At 59.8% G+C, this 18,501-nt stretch overlaps 1 protein-coding gene across 2 annotated transcripts; it reads right to left on the bottom strand.

Annotated features, from left to right (window-relative positions):
* Positions 1–5,825: 5,825 nt before the first annotated feature.
* ZFTRAF1 (zinc finger TRAF-type containing 1) lies at positions 5,826–18,501 on the bottom strand. Of its 2 annotated transcripts, XM_032760809.2 has the most exons (4): positions 18,220–18,501; positions 9,131–9,369; positions 8,255–8,466; positions 5,826–6,665 (listed from the first exon to the last, which is right to left on the bottom strand). In XM_032760809.2, exons 2-4 carry the CDS (start codon positions 9,349–9,351, stop codon positions 6,274–6,276), a joined length of 825 nt encoding a protein of 274 aa, XP_032616700.1. In that variant the 5' UTR covers positions 9,352–9,369; positions 18,220–18,501; the 3' UTR covers positions 5,826–6,273. The 2 variants fall into 2 exon arrangements, with proteins under 2 accessions (XP_032616700.1, XP_058300121.1); XM_058444138.1 differs by lacking the exons at positions 8,255–8,466; positions 9,131–9,369; positions 18,220–18,501 and adding an exon at positions 6,781–7,900.

Genomic DNA, 18,501 nt, shown 5'->3' on the forward strand with positions numbered 1-18,501 from the left:
CGCCCCTCGCCGCCGACACGCAGGCCCCGCCCCTCGACGGCGGCGGCGGGCGCCGGGCATTCTGGGAAGTACGGTCGGCCTGCCCACGGCATTCTCGGAGTTCTAGTGCCGCAGGAGCTGGGGCGGGGAGGCGGCGACAGCTGGGGCGTCCGACCCGAGGGGCCGTCTTCCCGGACGCCGGGTTGGTCCGCGCTTGGAGCCCTCTGCCCGGCCCGGGGAGTGCCTGGTGGGGACCCCGTTCCTCCTCGCAGGCGGCGGGGACGCGGGAGGCCGGGGGCCCGGAGTCAGCCCGTCCGGGGTCGCAGCGCGCCCTGGGTGGGGTCTTCTGGGCTGCAGCCCCCGTGCCGCCCGCGCCTCTCATGGTGGACGAGCTGTGCCGCCGCCCCAATTCCTCCCGAAATCCACACACAGCCTGCTCACAGGCGCAACTATGAAAAACGAACGTAGTGTTCAGATAGACTGACCGTAAATTCACGAGCATTTGGCTGTGGGGACGTAATAAGGCGTCAGGCGCGCTCCTCCTCCACAGAACGCAGCTGGGTCACATTTGGGGACTCGGCCCCAAGGAGTGTTTTGGGAGGGGAATGTGCTTTCCATAGTGAACGAGTACTGTTTCAGCAACGTGCATGCCAGCTGTATTCTCGGAAGTCAGTGAACCTGTGCTTAAACTGCAGAAGTAGGCCGGGCACAGTGGCCCGCACTGTAATCCAAGCGCTATGGGAGGCCCACTCAGGAGGATCGCTTGAGCCTAGCAGTTCGAGACCAGCCTGGGCAACATAGTGAGGCCCCATCTTTTTTGTTTTTGTTTTTGTGAAACGGAGTCGCCTGTCGCCCAGGCTGGCGTGCAATGGTGCGATCTCGGCTCACCACAACCTCCGGCTCCCGAGTTCAAGCGATTCTCCTGCCTCAGCCTTCCAAGTAGCTGGGACTACAGGCGCGTGCCAGCATGCCCAGCTAATTTTTGCAATTTTAGTAGAGACGGGGTTTCACCACGCTGGCCAGGCTGGTTTCAAACTCCTGACCTTGTGATCCGCCCGCCTCGGCCTCCCAAAGTGCTGGTATTACAGGCGTAAGCCACCATGCCCGGCCCGATACCCCATCTTTATTTTTAAAAAAGGGAGGGAGGGAGGAAAAGAAAGAAGAAAAAGGAAGAAAGAGAGGGCCGGGCGCGATGGCTCACGCCTATAATCCCAGCACTTTGGGAGGCCGAGGCAGGCAGATCACGAGGTCAGTAGATCTAGACCATCCTGGCTAACACGGTGAAACCCCGTCTCTACTAAAAATACAAAAAATTAGCTGGGCGTGGTGGTGGGCGTCTGTAGTCCCAGCTACTGGGGAGGATGAGGCAGGAGAATGGCGTGAACCCGGGAGGCACAGCTTGCAGTGAGCGGAGATGGCACCACTGCACTCCAGCCTGGGCGACGACAGAGCGAGACTCTGTCTCAAAAAAAAAAAAAAAAAAGGAAGAAAGAGAAAACGACTGCAAAATTATGTCTAGAATCCTGTGACATGGGGCACCCAGGCCTCTAAAATACCCTTGCTGTCCCCCATTACCTTGAGGACCAAAACACCTGCCATGCCTTGGGTCTCTGACTCCCGGCTACACAGCACACCAGCACTGCACTCAGGTGCAGTGGCTGGTTTCCCAGAGGCCCCAGAGGAGGCTGGGTGCACAGAGTCCAACTGAGGAGCCTCAGAAGGAGTGGAAGATAGATGAGTTAATTTCCATCGTAATTACAGCAAGTCTTTGGGCAAAACTCAGCCAGAGAGGTTTGTTGCGGAGAGAGTGGTGTGATGCACTGACAGGTCCCTGGTCCAGTAAAGGCTGCCGGGGCCCTCCTCAGGCTGACACAGAGTGCTGGCCTCCTGGCGTGGCCCCCAGACTGGGCAGATTTGGGCCTCGGTGCCTCCAAGGCTGCAGGGGTGGGACCAGGCCAAGCCTGCACACCTGTGCAGTCCCAAGCTGCAGGAGGCAGGAAATCCAGGCGGGCCTGGGTGTGAAGACAGGTTGTGGAGGTCTGCACTGCCAACCCCTTGCCCATCCAAAGCATGGCTCTGAGCCAAGGCAACTACTTGGAGGGCAAGCTGGTGAGGTGTGTGAGGAGCACAGTGAGGCTTGAGGGAGGGAGTGGCGAGTGAGATTCAGAATTAGAGGACTCAGATGAACAGCTGAAGACACGGTGGCTTGGACACCAGAGGGGCTCCCTGAGCTACCTGGACAACGATTAAGTATCCCCTCCAGCCCCAGGGTCCACAGGACAGCCCAGCTCCTGGAAGCCGAATTCTTCTTCAGAGACAACCCAATTTCTCTCTTTTTTTTACTTTTATTTTTATTTTATTTATTTATTTATTTATTTATTTTGAGACGGAGTCTCGCTCTGTCGCCCAGGCTGGAGTGCAGTGGTGCGATCTCGGCTCACTGCAAGCTCCGCCTCCCGGGTTCACGCCATTCTCCTGCCTCAGCCTCTCCGAGTAGCTGGAACTACAGGCGCCCGCCACCACGCCCGGCTAATTTTTTGTATTTTTAGTAGAGACGGGGTTTCACCGTGGTCTCGATCTCCTGACCTCGTGATCCGCCCGCCTCGGCCTCCTAAAGTGCTGGGATTACAAGCGTGAGCCACCGCGCCCGGCTTTACTTTTATTTTTTTCCGAGACAGAATTTTGTTCTTGTTGCCCAGGCTGGGGTACGATGGCATGATCCCGGCTCACTGCAACCTCCTTCTCTCAGGTTGGAGTGATTCTCCTGCCTCAGCCTCTTGAGTAGCTGAGATTACAGATGCCCAACACCACGCCCAGCTAATGTTTTTTTTTTTTTGAGATGGAGTCTCACTCTGTTGCCCAGGCTGGAGTGCAATGGCACGACCTCAGCTCGCTGCAACCTCTGCCTCCTGGGTTCAGGCAATTCTCCTTGCTTCAGCCTCCTGAATAGCTGGGATTACAGATGCCCCCCACCACACCCAGCTAATTTTTGTATTTTTGTAGAGATGGGGTTTCACCATGTTGGTCAGGCTGGTCTCGAACTCCCGACCTCAGGTGATCCACCCGCCTCAGCCTCCCAAAGTGCTGAGATCACAGGCGTGAGCCACCATGCCCGGCTGACAACCCAATTTCTCTATGCCTATTTCCCCACTAACCAGACAAGGTACACACGTCAGGCAGTGCCATGCAGGGCTGTGGGCCTGGTACAGGTTGCCACAGGTTGGGGGCAGCATGGGAGGCCAGCAGAGCCCAGAAGGCCCAGCCGTGGTCTGTCTTCTGGTAAGGAAACACAGACAAAACATGGGTTGGAATATTTTTTTAAACTACAGTTGTTACATACAGAAAATATCCAAAGAGAACGCAGACCACAAAAGTGACACGTAAGTCATTTCCAACAATGGTAAAAACACTTCTTGTTCTGCTCTTTAAAAAATTACTATTTTTTTGAGACAGAATCTCGCTTTGTCACCCAGGCTGGAGTGCAGTGGCGCAATCTCAGCTCACTGAAACCTCTGCCTCCCGGGTTCAAGCGATTCTCCTGCCTCAGCCTCCTGAGTAGCTAGGATTACAGGCGCGCGCCACCACGCCCAGCTAATTTTTGTATTTTTAGTAGAGACGGAGTTTCACCATGTTGGTCAGGCTGGTCTCAAACTCCTAACCTCAGGTGATCCGCCCGCCTCGGCCTCCCAAAGTGCTGGGATTATACGCGTGACCCACCGTGCCTGGCCTATTTTTATTATTTTTGTAAATGAGGGATGTGGTGCTCACCAGGGGGTGGGGGTGAGACAAGGGACGGAGAAGGGTGGGGCCTGGCTTAGGTATGCCCCCCACATCTGCGGAGTCTGGACCCCCATGCCCCCATCCTCAGAGAAGACAAAGGAGCAGGTTGGGACGCCAAGATGTCTCAGGGTCTTGGACACAAGCCGTGTGTTTGGCGGCCCACGCTGACAATGCCATGGGAAGCCCGTGCTCCAGGCCCCAGTGGCTGAGGACACACCGTGTGGTCCTCCCAGGTGCCTGGCTCCCCTGGGCCATGAGGTTCAGCTGCTGCATGTCATGGTCACAGGGCATCTGCAGACTTGAGGCCCCCACATCTTGAAGGGCCTTGTGTGGACTCTGCTCTTGCCCTCAGGCCGGCCCCTCCCATCCTGAACTCCCACAGCGCTGGTTGCCCCCAGGACTGCGGAGGTGGGGCTGCAGCTCAACCAGCTCCAGGTCTCCTTTCTCCATGTGGCCCCCCAACCTGCAGAGATGTGCTGCCTCCAGGCCCCTGGCGTCCCAGCCTGGCTGTCCCCATCACGAACAAGCCTCCCACCTTCCCCACCCCAGAGACATGCTGGGGCCTGTCCCTCCGTTGAGTCAGTCTCTCACACAGGCAACCAAACAGGTGACAGGGCAAGCCTGCCCCACCTGTGCCCCCCACAGCATCACCTTGGACCCAGACACACTACGCAAGAGGGTGTCGGGCTTCCAAAGAGATGCAGAGCCATAGCCCATCCCTCTGTGCCTGCGGGTGGAGCATGGGGGAGGGCAGCCCCAAAGCACAGCCCTGAGGTGCCCGAGTTCACCCTGGTGGTGCCAGAGTCAGAGGTAGCTGCTCCCAAGGGTGTGCTGGGGGCTGGGTGGGGTCTTTCTTTGTGGTCAGCAGAAAACCAAACATGGGGCCTTCCCATGCCCTTGGTGACCAGGCCACATCAGCTTTGCAGGAGATAAGGCTCCGGCAGCGAGGCACTCCCAGCAGGCTACACGCCCTGGCCTGGGCGTAGAAACCCACAGGATTCTCAGAAACGGCCCCGGAAAGTTTCAGCCTGTGACGGGCAGTGCGGCGGCCCGGGAGGGAAGAGCTGACTGGGAGGGTCATGCTGGGCTGTGCCATGGTCAGCCACCCGGATGATGGCGCTTGCATTCTGCCCCCAGTTCCTCTCCATTTCTCAGCCCTCGACCCGTGACCAGGAAAGCACAGGACAATGCAGGCCAGGCCCCGGCAGCCAGGTGGGGTGGGTGGGGCTGCTGTGAGGCACGTTAATGCACCTGACTGGAGCAGAGGAAACCAGTTCTTTGGTATTGAAGCAACAAAAAGCTATCACAGAAGAGCCACATCTCCTAAGCAAAGGTGGGGGAGTCAAGCTGTATCCTTCCCAGTAGCCCTGAGAGTCCCAGGGGAAGAAAGGACCAGGGCTTATCCCTCCAGGCAGGGTTCCTTCCCATCCTGTTAGGCCAGCCCTGCTCAGCCACCACAGTGCACATCAGGGGGCAGCCAGGGTGAGGATGGGAAGGGCCCACCTCCTCCAGGTGAGAAGCTGGGCTGCCCAACCTCTGACCTCTGCAGCGAGCCCTGAATGCAGGGCCAGCAGCAGGACCCCGAGAGCAGCATGGGGGACACCCCTCAGACTCTCACCCAGCCAGGCACCCAAGCACTGACCCAAGCTTTCCACACAGCCTGGGGACGCTGGGCCCTCAAGGCTGAATCTACAGTAAATAGACTTTCTCACTAAAATTGTGTAACTTATTGAAGAGCCTGCAAGGAGTTTAATCTTTTTCCTGGGAAGAGACAATTTCACCCTGCTTTCCGAAAATGTCTGCTGAGCCCTGGTGGCTGAGTCCTGTCTCCCTGGGAGCGGCCGGTTGGCCAGGGCAGCCTCGACCCTACCTGGATCTCCCTGCCCAAGCCTCAGTCTCAAGACCCCATGACAGAGTGTAGGGGGAGGCAGTGTCTCTGAGTCTTTCCTCAGGGGACGTGTGCGGGCACAGAGATGGGGACGGGGCAGGCTCTGACCCCCAGGACAAACCAAAGCTCCCACGCTGTCCGTTCACAGCCATGCCTTCCCCTCGAACAAAACAGAAAGTATGAAACAAGGCTGCCTTTTAATTGCTATCAGATATTCGGATATCCCGTCTGATGTCAGCAAGGCCCCCGCGCCCGGCCGGAACCCGCAGAGATGGAGCAGCACCGCCGCCTGACTGCACGGAAGGGCTGGGGCAGGGTCGCCGTGCCTCTCGGCCTCCTTGCTGCCACTGTCTCTGAGCCTCAGGGCGCCTGGTACACCGTCTCCTCTTCGGGTCAGCCCAGCCTCTGGCGGCCCTCGGAAGGAGGGGAGGCAGGGGTGGGGGGGGTGAGCCGGAGGCGGGGGCCCCGTCGCGCACGCATGCAGACTTGCCCTGTGTTGGCTTCATTTGTTCTCCTCCTTTGCTAAAGTGATCAGATAGTCCTGTGAAGCAGCTACCAGCCAGGTGGACAGGGCAGCGGTGCTGGGATGCCACCCGTCGGCTCTTCGGGCGTCCCGAGGCCCCGCCCTACTTCTGTATCTGGAACAGGAAGAGCCGCAGATTGATGTTCTTGGCGGCCAGCAGCTTGTTGCACTCCACGGAGTCAATGATGGGCAGTGGCACGTAGTCCGTCTCGTTGCTCTCGTTGGTGAAGACAAAGTGGTAGATGACGGGGCTGATCCTCACGTCGTCATAGGGGCCCTTGAGCAGCAGGAAGGAGCACTCCAGCGGTGCCGTGACCTTGCTCTTGAGGAGGAGCTGGAAGGAGAGCGTACGCTTGCAGGACAGGTTGGGGTTACGCTCCGAGTCGTTGACGCGAGCCTTCAGGACCCACGTCTGGTTCAGCACCGTGAACCTGGGAGTCTCATAGTACAGGCGCGTGATGAAGTCGTCTGTGCGGTACGGCCGGAACTGGACCTCTGTGGAGACAGACAGGGCCGGAAAGAGCAGGCTGTTAGTGTGGGCAGGGCTGGGCAGCAACGCCTTCCCTGACCAGGCCGAGGGCAGGCTCAGCCGGGGAGGAAGGCAACTTACCCGGACACCAAGCTCTGCTTGTCACAAGCAAGCCAAACGCAACTATGGCAAATGGAGGTGCACACAAGCTTTGAGGGGAACAACTACAAACAGAATCAACATGGATTAGCTGGAGAGCCCAGAGGCTGCACGTGTCAGGCCACACCCCAGGCATGCCTGACCCGCGCTGGCCTCCCTCATCGTCCGGAGCCCCGGGTGTCCCCCGGGGCGGGGTAAGCAGACACATAGACAGGATGCGGTTCCGAGAACAAGTGCACTTTATTGGTTCTGATACAGAGGAGCTGCCAGAAAAGCCAGCAGGCGGCTGCGGCACCCAGCCCTGCCCGAGGGGAGCACCAGGTCTGCAGGCACCAGGCCTGATCCGGAGCTGCCAGTCAGCAGGCAGCCCTGCCTGCACAGTCCTCTTGGGCAGCCCACGGCCTGTGGCTGGCAAGTCCCTCCGCGGAGGCGTGGGATCCCAGGTGGACAGTCTTTCCTGCATGAATGGGGCTTCCCACCTGGCCACGGCCGCAGCCACAGTGCCCCAGCCTGCCTAGACTCCATGAGGCCCCAGTGTCTCCAGGACAGCTAAGGCTGCTACTCACCACAGGCTGTGGCTGCCGCAGAGACCCCAGGCCCTCGGCCTCTCTGGCCAGCTCGGGCCCACATCCCGCTGGGCACAGTCCAGGCAGCAGGGCGGGACTGGCTGCCCACGACCACCCTGCTTGCGCCACGCCTGGTGCTCTGAGCTGGCCGCCTGGTGTGGGCTGAGAGTAGAGGGATGGAGCTTCCTCCAGTGGTCCCAGCATCAACAGGTGCTTCTCGCTGTCCTCTGGACCAGGCTCTGGCCTGGCTCCTGCTCCCCAACACGTTCAAAGGCGGCGGCAGTGGCCCAGAGAGCCACGAGATCCAGTGTGCCTGCGCACGCATCCAGCCTGTGAGTCTGTGGGTGTCCACTCCCGGTTCTATAGTTTGAGTCGGGCACCCTCAGCTTGTTCTGCAGCCCTGTCCCTGAACGGCTTCGTGCCAGCCTTGAGAGGCCCACGGCCGGGGCAGTGACTGCCTGCAGGCAGGACCTCACTCAGCAGGGTGCTCTTCTTGCCCCAGGGTCCGAGGGGCAGGCCCCTAGCTCCCAGGCCCCCTGAGACCTGCCCACTTTCTGGTTAGACCCTGACTGTCTTGAGGCTCTGGAGCCCCACAGTGAGATGCCACCTTGCGGGGGTGGTGAAGCCAGGGTGGGGAGGACAGGTGGGCGGGGCTGCTGTGAGAGCTACACAGGTGTGCACCTGGGGTCTGCCTCGGCCCCTCCTTCTGCTCAGTCTCCGGCCTGTCTTCTCGCCTGAGGTGTCCGCCTGTCCACCGGGAGCTTGTCCAGAGCCCGGCTGTCCGGCGCCGTCAGTGCCCAGTGCCCAGAGCCTGCTGCCTCCAGGCTCTTGGCTGCCAGCCCCCCACGCCCACACCTGTGTGGCATGCAGCAGGCGGCGGGGCGCCTCACCTGTGTAGCCAATCTTCTCGAAGCTGAGCAGGCTGAAGATGCTGTTGTACAGCTGCATCTCCTTGCGGTGGCTCTGGTCCATCCCATCCAGGATCTCCATCAGCTCGCTGCCTGTCTTGGTCGGGTGGGCGCACGCAGCCTCGTGCACCGTCAGCTCATGGAAAGGGCCGTGCCATGGGCAGCCGATGCGTTTGTACTTGCACTGGGTTACCCTGGGGGAGGCAGGTACATCACTCACAGCCTGAGCCCCTAACAGGAGGCTGCAACAAGCTGTCCTCCCATGTGGCTTCCATCCAGCTAAGAACCCCTTCCTGCAGGACACACGTAACTGTGAGCCCAGCCCCCAGGATGACGTCAGAGTGGCAGCATGTGGAGAGGAAGAAGACAGGCAGAAAAAGGGGGAGAGAGGGGAAGGAAGAGTGCAAGCTTGAGCCTGTGTGCCCTGAGAGAACCGCAGCGTGGTTCTCTCCTCTGCTTGGCAGTGGTGGTCCTGCACAGCCTCACTGCAGGAGACTTGGTGGCTGCCTCCACTGGATGGGTAGCCATGGGCAGTGTAGCCTCGCACCAAGCTCCCTGAGGTCCTGCATTGGACACGCTGTCCTGGGCCCTTCAAGGGGCTCCCCCACAGCCACAAAGAGCGCTGGAAGGCTAGGGTCATGTTTGGATAACAACTGGGGGCAAAACCCGCCTGTCCCCATCCTGTGCAGGCACCCTCCCCCAGGGCTGTCACTGGGATACATTGGTGGTCCCTAAGGCCCTGGCAGCAGAGACAGCCAGACCACCCTGCACAGAGCCCAGCTGCACCAAGGTGGGCTTCCAGCAGTCCTGTGAGGCTAAGGCTAAGCCTGTGAGGCTAAGCCCCTGACCCTCCATTACCTGTCCTGGCATTCCTCTTTCTGGTGCCTCTCCAGGAGGGAGCGGGGAAACTGGCGCAGGCAGAAGCCACACTCTGAAGGCAGCTCACTCACGGCTTTCTCCACGGCCAGGTTCCGGCAGCAGAGGCTCTTACTGATCTCACAACGACAATTGGGGCACGTGGCCTGCTCCTCCTTCAGCCGGGCATCTGCTAGTAGGTGGATAAAACAGCCAGCGCACATCAAGTGACCATTAGTACACTGCGAAGAAGGAAAGGGAGACGAAGCTCACAGACCTGCGGGCTCATGCTCGCACACACCCGCCCATGCCCGTCAGCTCCGGCCGGGTGTCCTGAGGGGACTCCAGCTGGTGCAGAGGGGCACACGTGCCTGTCCCGAGTCGTGCTGGAGTGTGGTGAACACTGCGAGCTGCTCAGGAGAGGCAGGCAGAGCCAGCTTGGGTTCTTGCAGAGATTAGAGGTCCTAAAAGCAAGGCCTCATCAGCTCACAGAGATGACAGCTCGTCCTGGAAGTGATGAGTTCAGCCACCTGGGGCTTAGAGTCAGGCTCTTCCCTTAGGGACCAGTGACTGCCGACTCCCCTACAGGTCCAAAGTTTGGGAGCCCTCCAGGAACGCTGGGCTCTTGGCCAACACTGTCAGGTGGGGAGCAGATGCAGCTCCCACACTGGGGCAGGTATGCTCTCTGGGCCTTCAGAAAGGCCATTCATCCTGGGTTGAGAGGACCTGGCTCAGGGTGAGCCCAGCCTGGCCCTTCTATTCCAGCCCTCCCCAGGGAGCCCAGGTGAGAGGAGGCAGCTGCCCCCCATCCAGGGAGGTCAGCTACCTGCAGAGGCCTCCTCAGAGCTGGGAGGCAGGAGCCAAGCTGGCCCAGGACAAGGGCAGGTAGGCACACGGGGAGTGCCTGGGGAGCGGAAGTGGGGGCTCTGAGTGGGTGCCGAGCCTGCTGGGGTAACCGGGGCTGGCAGGAGTGGGGCACCTCCCACTAGGCTCCCTGCCTGTGTGGGTTCCCAGCACACCCAGCGGCCCATCCTGGCTCTCACTCCCTCAAAATAAGCCTCGAACGTCCACTTGGTGCCACTGAGAGACACATGGCAAGCTGCGGTCCCAGCCTGTGGGCGCTCACAGCATGGGAGGCGGGAAGCCCAGACCAGAACCAACAGGTCCAAGAGCAAACAAAGCCTTTCGTACCTGAGCAGACACAGTTCCCACAGCCCTGGCTGGAGTGGGATGTGTGGGCTGAGGCATTCCAGGGCCAGCCAGAAGTGACAGGGATGTGATGTGCCTCCCACCTAAAGACTCTTAGAGCTTGCTGAGGGGAGCAGTCAGCAGAGTTGCTCCTGTCCTGATGCCTCTCCAGCAGCTGGCCCAGGCTTGCCAGCCATGCAAACCTCCAGAAAGCCACTGGGCTACAGACTTCCTTTGGGACCTGGGACCCTCTTGAGAATGGGATGTGGTGCAGCAGAGGGGCCTGCCCAGGCCCAGCCTCTCTACAAGGTGTGTGTCAGGGAGGGAACACTCACAGGGCCCTGCCTGGTGGTGCTGAGAGGCCACCCCTGCACACATGGGGCCCTGGGAAGCCTGAGCTGCCATCCTACTGCTTCAGCAGCCAGTGCACCCCAAGCTAAGGAGCTGTCAGATGCTGGGGCTGTTCACTCAGCACCTGCGGACTAGGCCTAAGATCTGCCGAGTCAAAAGACCTACGTGTGGAGAACCGACAGTGAGGACAAAGCCCTCTTTCATGGAATCCACGTCCACATGAACACCACCCATTACCTTCATTCAATCCTCAAGTTCTCGTTTTGGTTAAAAATTAAAATTACAGGCGTGGCTCATGCCTGTAATCCCAGCACTTTGGAAGGCCAAGGCAGGCAGGTCACCTGAGGTTAGGAGTTCAAGACCAGCCTGGCCAACATAGTGAAACCCCGTCTCTACTAAAAATTCAAAAATTAGCCAGGCATGGTGGTGAGTGCCTGTAATCTCAGCTTCTCGGGAAGCTGAGGCAGGAGAATGGCTTGAACCCGGGAGGCGGAGGTTGCAGTGAGCCGAAATGGTGCCACTGCACTCCAGCCTGGGAGACACAGTGAGACTCTGTCTCATGAATACACAAATAAAAATTAAAACATACACAGCTGCCTGAGGCAGGGAGTGAGGCTGGCTCTGACTGGGGTGGGGACAAGCTGAGGCCTGCCCCCAGGAGAAGGTGTGAAAATCCGCCAGCCAAGTCCAGGGGTCAGCGGTGGGTGGACTATGGGCAGGAGTGGGCACAGACGATACTGAAGCAGCTGTCCCATGGGAGGCACAGACCAAGGGCCCACACCACTGTCCTCTCACAGCCCCCTGCCCTGGAGGCGTGCCACTTCATGTGGCCAGCTCTAGACACCTCCTGGTGAGACTGCCTGGGGGCCTTGGACAAGGTTCTGGGTCCAGCTCTGCATGTACAGTGGCCTTAGCACAGGCACGACAGTACCCTTCTTGGCTGTGGCCCAGCCCCCAAGAGAGTTCCAGGCAGGGCTGGAGCACCTAATCTCACCCACCAAGGCCACCTGGCCTCTCTTCCTGGCTCTGGATAGTCCAGGAAGATTCCAGGTGGGGTCCTAGACCCTCCTAAGGGAGCACTGAGGCTGCCGAGCACATCACCACTTACCTCCCAGCACTGCCAGCCTCTCCCCCGAAAGCCACCCCAGCTCCTGGGCCGGCCCCTGGCCATAGGCCTCATTCCTTTGGGGCCTCCAGACCCCAGCATGGGCTCAGTCAATTCCATACCATGAGGCGGCAGCAGCGACCCTGCCCTCCTCTGGCTCCCTCTGGGCCTCCAAGAGGACCTGCAAGCTCCGAGGAGACACAGGGCCACTGCCCCTTCAGCCCCAATAGCTCCACTCAAGTCAGAACACAGGGAGTCCCTAGAGTGCCCTGGACCACACTGGCCCAGCAGCCAAGGGACACAGCCACACCCACCTCCAGACCCTCCCCACTGGTCAAGGGACATCCTCTAGGTGCATGGCCCGGGCCCGACCAACACTCAGCCCAGGAGGTCTGTCCACAGCAGGATGGTCACCGGTCACATGCTCCGGAGTCTTCCCCACCATCTGGGTCCCCTCAGCCCCTGAGCAAGACTCTGGCTCCACACCAAGGCCAGGCCACAGGCAGCTGCATCCTTGGCCCTGGCAGCATCTGGCCAGATGCACTTGATTCTGACTTGTGCCCACCACCCGACAGAAGCTGGGCCCTGGAGGGCTCCGCACAGTCCAGGGGATGGCATGGGCCAAGGCCCCCAAGAGCCCAGGCACCTTCCAGAGCAGCTGGTGCAGCACCCAGGCCAGGCCACCTCTCCCCACCAGCCAGGAAGACCCCACGGGAAGGGAGAGGAGGGGATCCCACAACCCCCCACAACCAAGGATGACGCCATGGGGGATGACATCACGGGCGAGACATCACGGGAATGATATCACAGATGATGATGTCAGAAGGGTGACATCGTGGGAGACTGACATCACACGGGGAATGACATCATGGGGGAGACATCACAGGAATGATATCACGGGATGATATCCCATGGATGACATCACAGAGGTGACATCATGGAAGACTGACATCACATGGGGGATGACATCACAGGGGCATGACATTGCAGGGAAATGGCATCATGGGGGTGACATCACGGAATGACATCACATAGATGACATCACACTGGCACCATGGGGGAATGACATCACGGGGGGATGACATTATGAGGATGACATCAAAGGGAGTATTGACATCACAGGGGATGACATCATGGGAAACTGACATCATGGGGGGATGGCATCACGGGGGGAATGACATCATGGGGATGACATCAAAAGGGGGTATTGACATCACAGGTGATACCACAGGGAATGACATCATGTGGTGACAGCACGGGAATGACGTCACATGCATGACATCACAGGGGAACGATGTCATGGGGTATGACATTGCGGGGGAATGCCACTATGGGAGAATGACATCACGGGGGACTGTCATCACAGGGTATTGACATCACAGGGCCTCCTGGGCCCTCCTAGGGCAGATGTGGGCTTGAAGCCACAATGCTGGGCTCAGACCCCAGCCCACAGGTCCCCAGTAGTATGACCTTGGGCTCCCCTCTTGGGGCCTCAGTTTCCTCATGTGCACAGGTGATAAGTATAGGACCAGCTTCATTCTGTGCTGATGAGGTGGGATGGGACAGGGTGGCACTGCCCCATACCCAGCAGGCACAGAGGAAATATCACCACCTTGGGCAGCCATGGCAGAGCCCCTGGGGCTGCCAACCCCAGGAGCCAGACCCCAGGCCCCTCTGCAGATGCTGATACACACAGGTGGCCTAGAAATGGCCATTTGCACCTGCATTCCTCAAGACAGCACCCAGCCCTCCCCCCTGCCAGCTACAGGCAGCTCACGTGACCCCCATGCAGACCCAGGGTCTCCACCTGAGCTACTTCTTCCCTGGGGTTAAAGGGGAGCTGGACGGGCTGAACAGGCTCAAGGAGCCCTGACCTCATTCCCCGGCTGAGGGCCCCCACGACTTCCTGGTGGTCCCAAGGTCCCTATGGTCAGCTGGCCTCATAGGACCCCTTTCAAGCCTGGACTGCATGGTTCTCTCAGACCCTGGGGACCTCCTGTTTCCTACTAGAGGATGGCACAGTGCCCAGGCCCATGGGAGCAGTGCCCTCGCTCACCCAGGGGTCAGGGACCCACAGGCCCTTGACAGAAGTCATCAGAGCCAAAATGCAGTCAACGGGCTTCCCTGTGGCACAAACCCTAAAAGCGCTGCTCAGCCAGTTGGAAGTCCCTCTTCCTCTGCCATCCGCACGCAGGCAAGGCCCCACCAGGGCCAATGGTGCTTCAGGGCACACCCCACACACCCTGCATGCTCAGCCCCTAACCTCCCGGATCAAACATGGGTCTGAGAGAGACTGGCACATTGTCCAAGGCCACGCAGCTGTTAAGCGTGAAGCCAGGACTCGAACCCTCCACCCAGGCTGGATTTGAAGTCCCTCACCTGCTACTGCTGTCAGACCTCAAACGGGGGCCAATCAATCCCCAGAGTCGGGCTCACATTCAGAACAAGGCTGCTTAGATCTAAAAGTAACTCAAATGATAACCACCACAGAAAACAAAAATTCCAACTAGCCAGAGATTCCAGAACATCTTCCTTGCTCCTGTGTTTTAGATACCTAAGCAGACATATTTACAAAGATGTTTTCTGCCACTTTCTTCACCTCAAAGAGCGAGTCAGCTGCAGTCCTGTACTGCTGCCCAGGAGACTGGGGAAGACGGGCCCGAAGCTCCTTGGACATGTGGATGGTGACTGCATCCCCACAGAACTGCGCACTGTTGGGCTGGTTGGGGGTGTGGGGCTGGGGCAGAGAGGAGCCATCTCTGCTTCCTGGGCTGTTATCAATGGACTGTCAACACGTGGCATAGAGACATGGGCGCTACAGGCGGGAGGGCGGCAGCACAACCCACCCACAGAACAGAGTGGACACACCCTGGTCAGTTGGGGCAGGAGGGGATCCTTGTAGCAAGGAGAGAATAAAGTCTCAAAGTGGGGGCGCTGCCTCTGCCGGGCCCAAGAGGTGGGCAGGGCCAGGGAGAGGACACCTCAGGCAGGAGGGCAAGGGAGCGTCGGGGCACTGTGCAGGGCCGAGTTAGAGGGAGCAGCCAGACCACATCTGTGAGAGGCCCCTGCCCGGCCCTTACACCCGAGCGAGCTTGTTTTTGCCTTAAGAACGCCCCATGAGGGGTGGGAACAATGCACAGTCCCTTCCTCCAGGTGCCAGCACCAAGGCCCAGGGCCTCAGCTGACATCAGCAGGAAGGGTCAGGGCCAGGTCTGTCTTATGCAGGATCACACTGGGCCTCGTCTGAAGGGCCAAAACGGAGGGAGAGAAGTCACGGATGAGGCTGCGGCTGCAACGTCCTGGGCACCACTGAGGCTGTGTCTTCCCAGAGAGGTGCCCCATGGGCAGAGGTGCCAACAGGCCACACTGCCCTTGGATCACAGAGCAGGGAGCCTGCAGGAGCGACCTGACCACCTGCTCGGCCTGGACAGGCCAGAAGCTCCTGCACAGGTGTCCCTGCTGCCCCATCAGCCCTCCTGCCACCCACCTGAGACTCCAGAAGGTGGCTGCACACCTTGTCAGGCCAGTCCCCCAGGACACATCTAACACCCACACAGAGAACATCAAAGCTGAGTCTTGCTGTACTGGCCGCGACCCCAACCTGACCTGACGCAGGACTCGGTGGTGGCGGAAACCTTTTGCATGAGGGCCTCAGTCTGACACCCAAGCAGGTTTCCCAGCCTGCGAGGCATCATCGTACGGGCACAGGCCCGTGGGTCAGCTGGCCCTGCAGGCCCAAGGACTCGGACCTGGGCCACCACCCGAGGCTTCCCTGCTAGCGCTGGTGGCATCTGGTATCTGGATGACAAGCTCTCGAGTTACTGAGGACCCAGCCAACTCCAGAGGCCCATGGAGTTGTCCCCCACAACCCCAGTGCCAGGAACAACACACAAGGCTCAGCATGGCCACTCCCCTCTTCTCATCAGAGTCGGGGACTGAGTCAGCCCCCAGCTTGGCTGGTGCCCACCCTGAGCCATGTGTTCTGCTGGGGTCAGGAAAAGCGTCCTAGCAGGAACAGAGGGTGGAACCTGCTGCATTCCTGACACTGGCTGGCTCGAGACAGCCAATCAACATGGTCGCCAAGGAAGGCTAGTAGAATATGGTAGACTGAACCCAAGCTGGGGTGATGGCCAGCATGGGCCCAACCAGGGACACGCAGAAGGCAGCATGTGGGGGCCCACACCATCTGTGCCCAGATTCTCCAGGAAGCAGAGCAGGCCAGAGCCCAAGTCTCCAGGTCTGTGTTGACCTTCCAGGGGCACCACTCACAGCAGAGAGCCACCCCCCGGAGGTGTTCTCGGCAGCATTCAGGGAGGCCTGTGCCCACAGCACTCCTCGCTCAGCTGCTCTGTTCCCAGGGAAGTCACTGAGCAGAGCCCCCAGGCCAGGGAGGGCCACCAGCCAGGGCAGCCCCAGTGCCTTCGATCTCCATTACACCTGTTCAGCTCCCTGCCTCTGGCCGCCCAGGGCAGAACTCCGCTCTGCACAGTGCAGGCCAGTTTGAACCAGCCAGGCTCAGAGGCCTGGTCACCAGGAGCTCCGGTCAGAAGCAGAGCCATCACTCCGTGCTAGGCCAGTCTAGATAGGGGATGCAGTGCACCAGGGACCAGTACCATGTGGCCCATCACCACCAGGTCCAGCTCCAGCTCCAGTCCACCCACCAATGGGGAGATAAGGAGACTTCCCTGTTCCCCTGTGGCCTCGCACCATTGGCTTGGCTTGTTGGAGTCTCCCTTGAGATCCAAGAAAAAAAGAGTTCTGGGCACGCACAGTGGCTCACGCCTGTAATCTCAGCACTTTGGGAGGCCGAGGCGGGTGGATCACCCAATGTCACGAGTTCGAGACCAGCCTTGACAACATGTCGAAACCCCGTCTCTACTAAAAAATACAAAAACAGCCGGGTATGGTGGCAGGCACCTGTAATCCCAGCTACTCGGGAGGCTGAGGTAGGGAGAATTGCTTGAACCCGGGAGGCGGAAATTGCAGTGAGTAGAGATTGTGCCACTTCACTCCAGCCTGGGTGACAGAATGAGACTCCGTCTCAAAAAAAAAGGAGAGTTCTTCCGCCTGGGAGGATGGAAAGTTGTGAGCCAGAAAAAAGGAGCTAGAGAGTGGGCACATCTTGTAAGCTGAGGCACTGCCAAAGCCAAGGGGTAACTGCTAACTCTGGGAGCCAGTGGCTCTGAAAAGTGCTCCCCTAGCTGGCCCTGGTGCCTGACACCCAGGAGGGTGGGTAAGAGCCAGCGCCCTCTCCCCACCCAGGTACACTGGGGTCCTCCCAACAAGGTCATGCCAGAGCAAGAAGGACTTGGAGATCCAGAGTTTGGGGAAATGGCAACCTAGACTAGCCCTACACCACCTGCTACAAAAGTAGCTCCTCATCCAGGCCCCCAGTTCAAACACAAGCAGGGAAACAAGGCCCCATTAGCTACTTCCAGCTCCTGTAAGTGTAAAGAAAGCTGACAGGGAACCTGCTTCATTTCTCACAGGGACTGAGGAGTTGAAAAGGAGGGAAAGACACAGGAAAGGTGGGGACACTGTACTCTGCCTCTGGGTGTCAACCAGAGTTTGTCCCTGCTGCTACCTGGGAAGGGGCATGTCAAACTCAACTGGGCCAGGTACCCTCTCTAACAGCCCTAGGCTGCTTAAGGGCTGAGTCCCACTGCCATGCGGATGTGAAGATGGGGGAGGAGGGGTGGGCTGGCTCCTGGAGCACAGACTGCCTAGGAAACCTGGCTTGGCCTGGGTGAGGTGGGCAGGAGCCTAGCGTGGGGCGTGGCAGGTCCAGTTCGATGTGGGGTTTGGCTGAGACTGGAGAAGGTACCCAAACTGTGGGGCTTGTTGCAAATGGTTCATCCCGACAAGCAGCAATCCCCTCTCCTTACTTTCTTCAGGATGAAGTGGAAATGGACCAAGTGAAAACATTCTTCCACCCAGGAGGGTAGAAAATGAGACGTCCATAGGATGTTCAGGAGTGGAGGGACAAACTCGGGGGTGTGGCTGCCAGAAGAATGGGGAAGGAGCTCTCGAGCACAGGACTCTGAGCACGGGGAGCTTGGGACCGGGTGGGTTGCGGGGAGCAGTTGTGGGCTAAGGGTCAGTTTGAGGGTGTGGGTTGGGGGAGTGTGGAGGGAACCGTGGGAAAGTCTAGAAAAGAGAAGGGAGAGATAAGCGGAAAACAAGCGACTCAGATCGGAAAGTAACGTGGACCAGAAAACAGAAAAGGAAGGTCCCGAGAGGAAAATAAAGCCCCGAGAGGGAGACAACGAGGAGCTTCGGAGCAGGCGCTGGAGCCCCGCTGGGCGAGGAAGTGGCTGTAAGGGCCGGAGAGGGTTCCCGGCCGCCGGGCCCCGCGGGCCTGGCCTCCGAGGAGACGCGGATCCTGGGGCCCCGCGGCGGGGGCTGCAGCCCCGGGCTGGGCCGGGTCGGGGTCGGCCGGCGGCCCTACCTGGTACACGGAGGCCTTGGGCAGGTCCAGACACACGGTGCAGCACAGCACCGAGTAGAGCCGCTCCTCCAGTTTCCCGCTGCCGGCCGCCGCCGCCGCCGCCGCCGCCTCGGCCGCCTCGGCTGCCCGCAGCCGCTTCTTGGGCGGCGCGTCGGGGTCGCCGGCCGCCTCCTGCAGCTGTAGCTGCCGGGCGCCCGCCAAGCCCGCCTCGTCCGGGAGCCCAGGCCCCGCCGCCTCGCCCAGCGCCGCCGCCGCCGCCTGCCCGGCGGCCGCCCCGGGCCC

This window comes from Hylobates moloch, unplaced genomic scaffold, assembly GCF_009828535.3.
Source record: "Hylobates moloch isolate HMO894 unplaced genomic scaffold, HMol_V3 SCAFFOLD_9, whole genome shotgun sequence".
In the NCBI taxonomy this organism is placed as follows: domain Eukaryota; kingdom Metazoa; phylum Chordata; class Mammalia; order Primates; family Hylobatidae; genus Hylobates; species Hylobates moloch.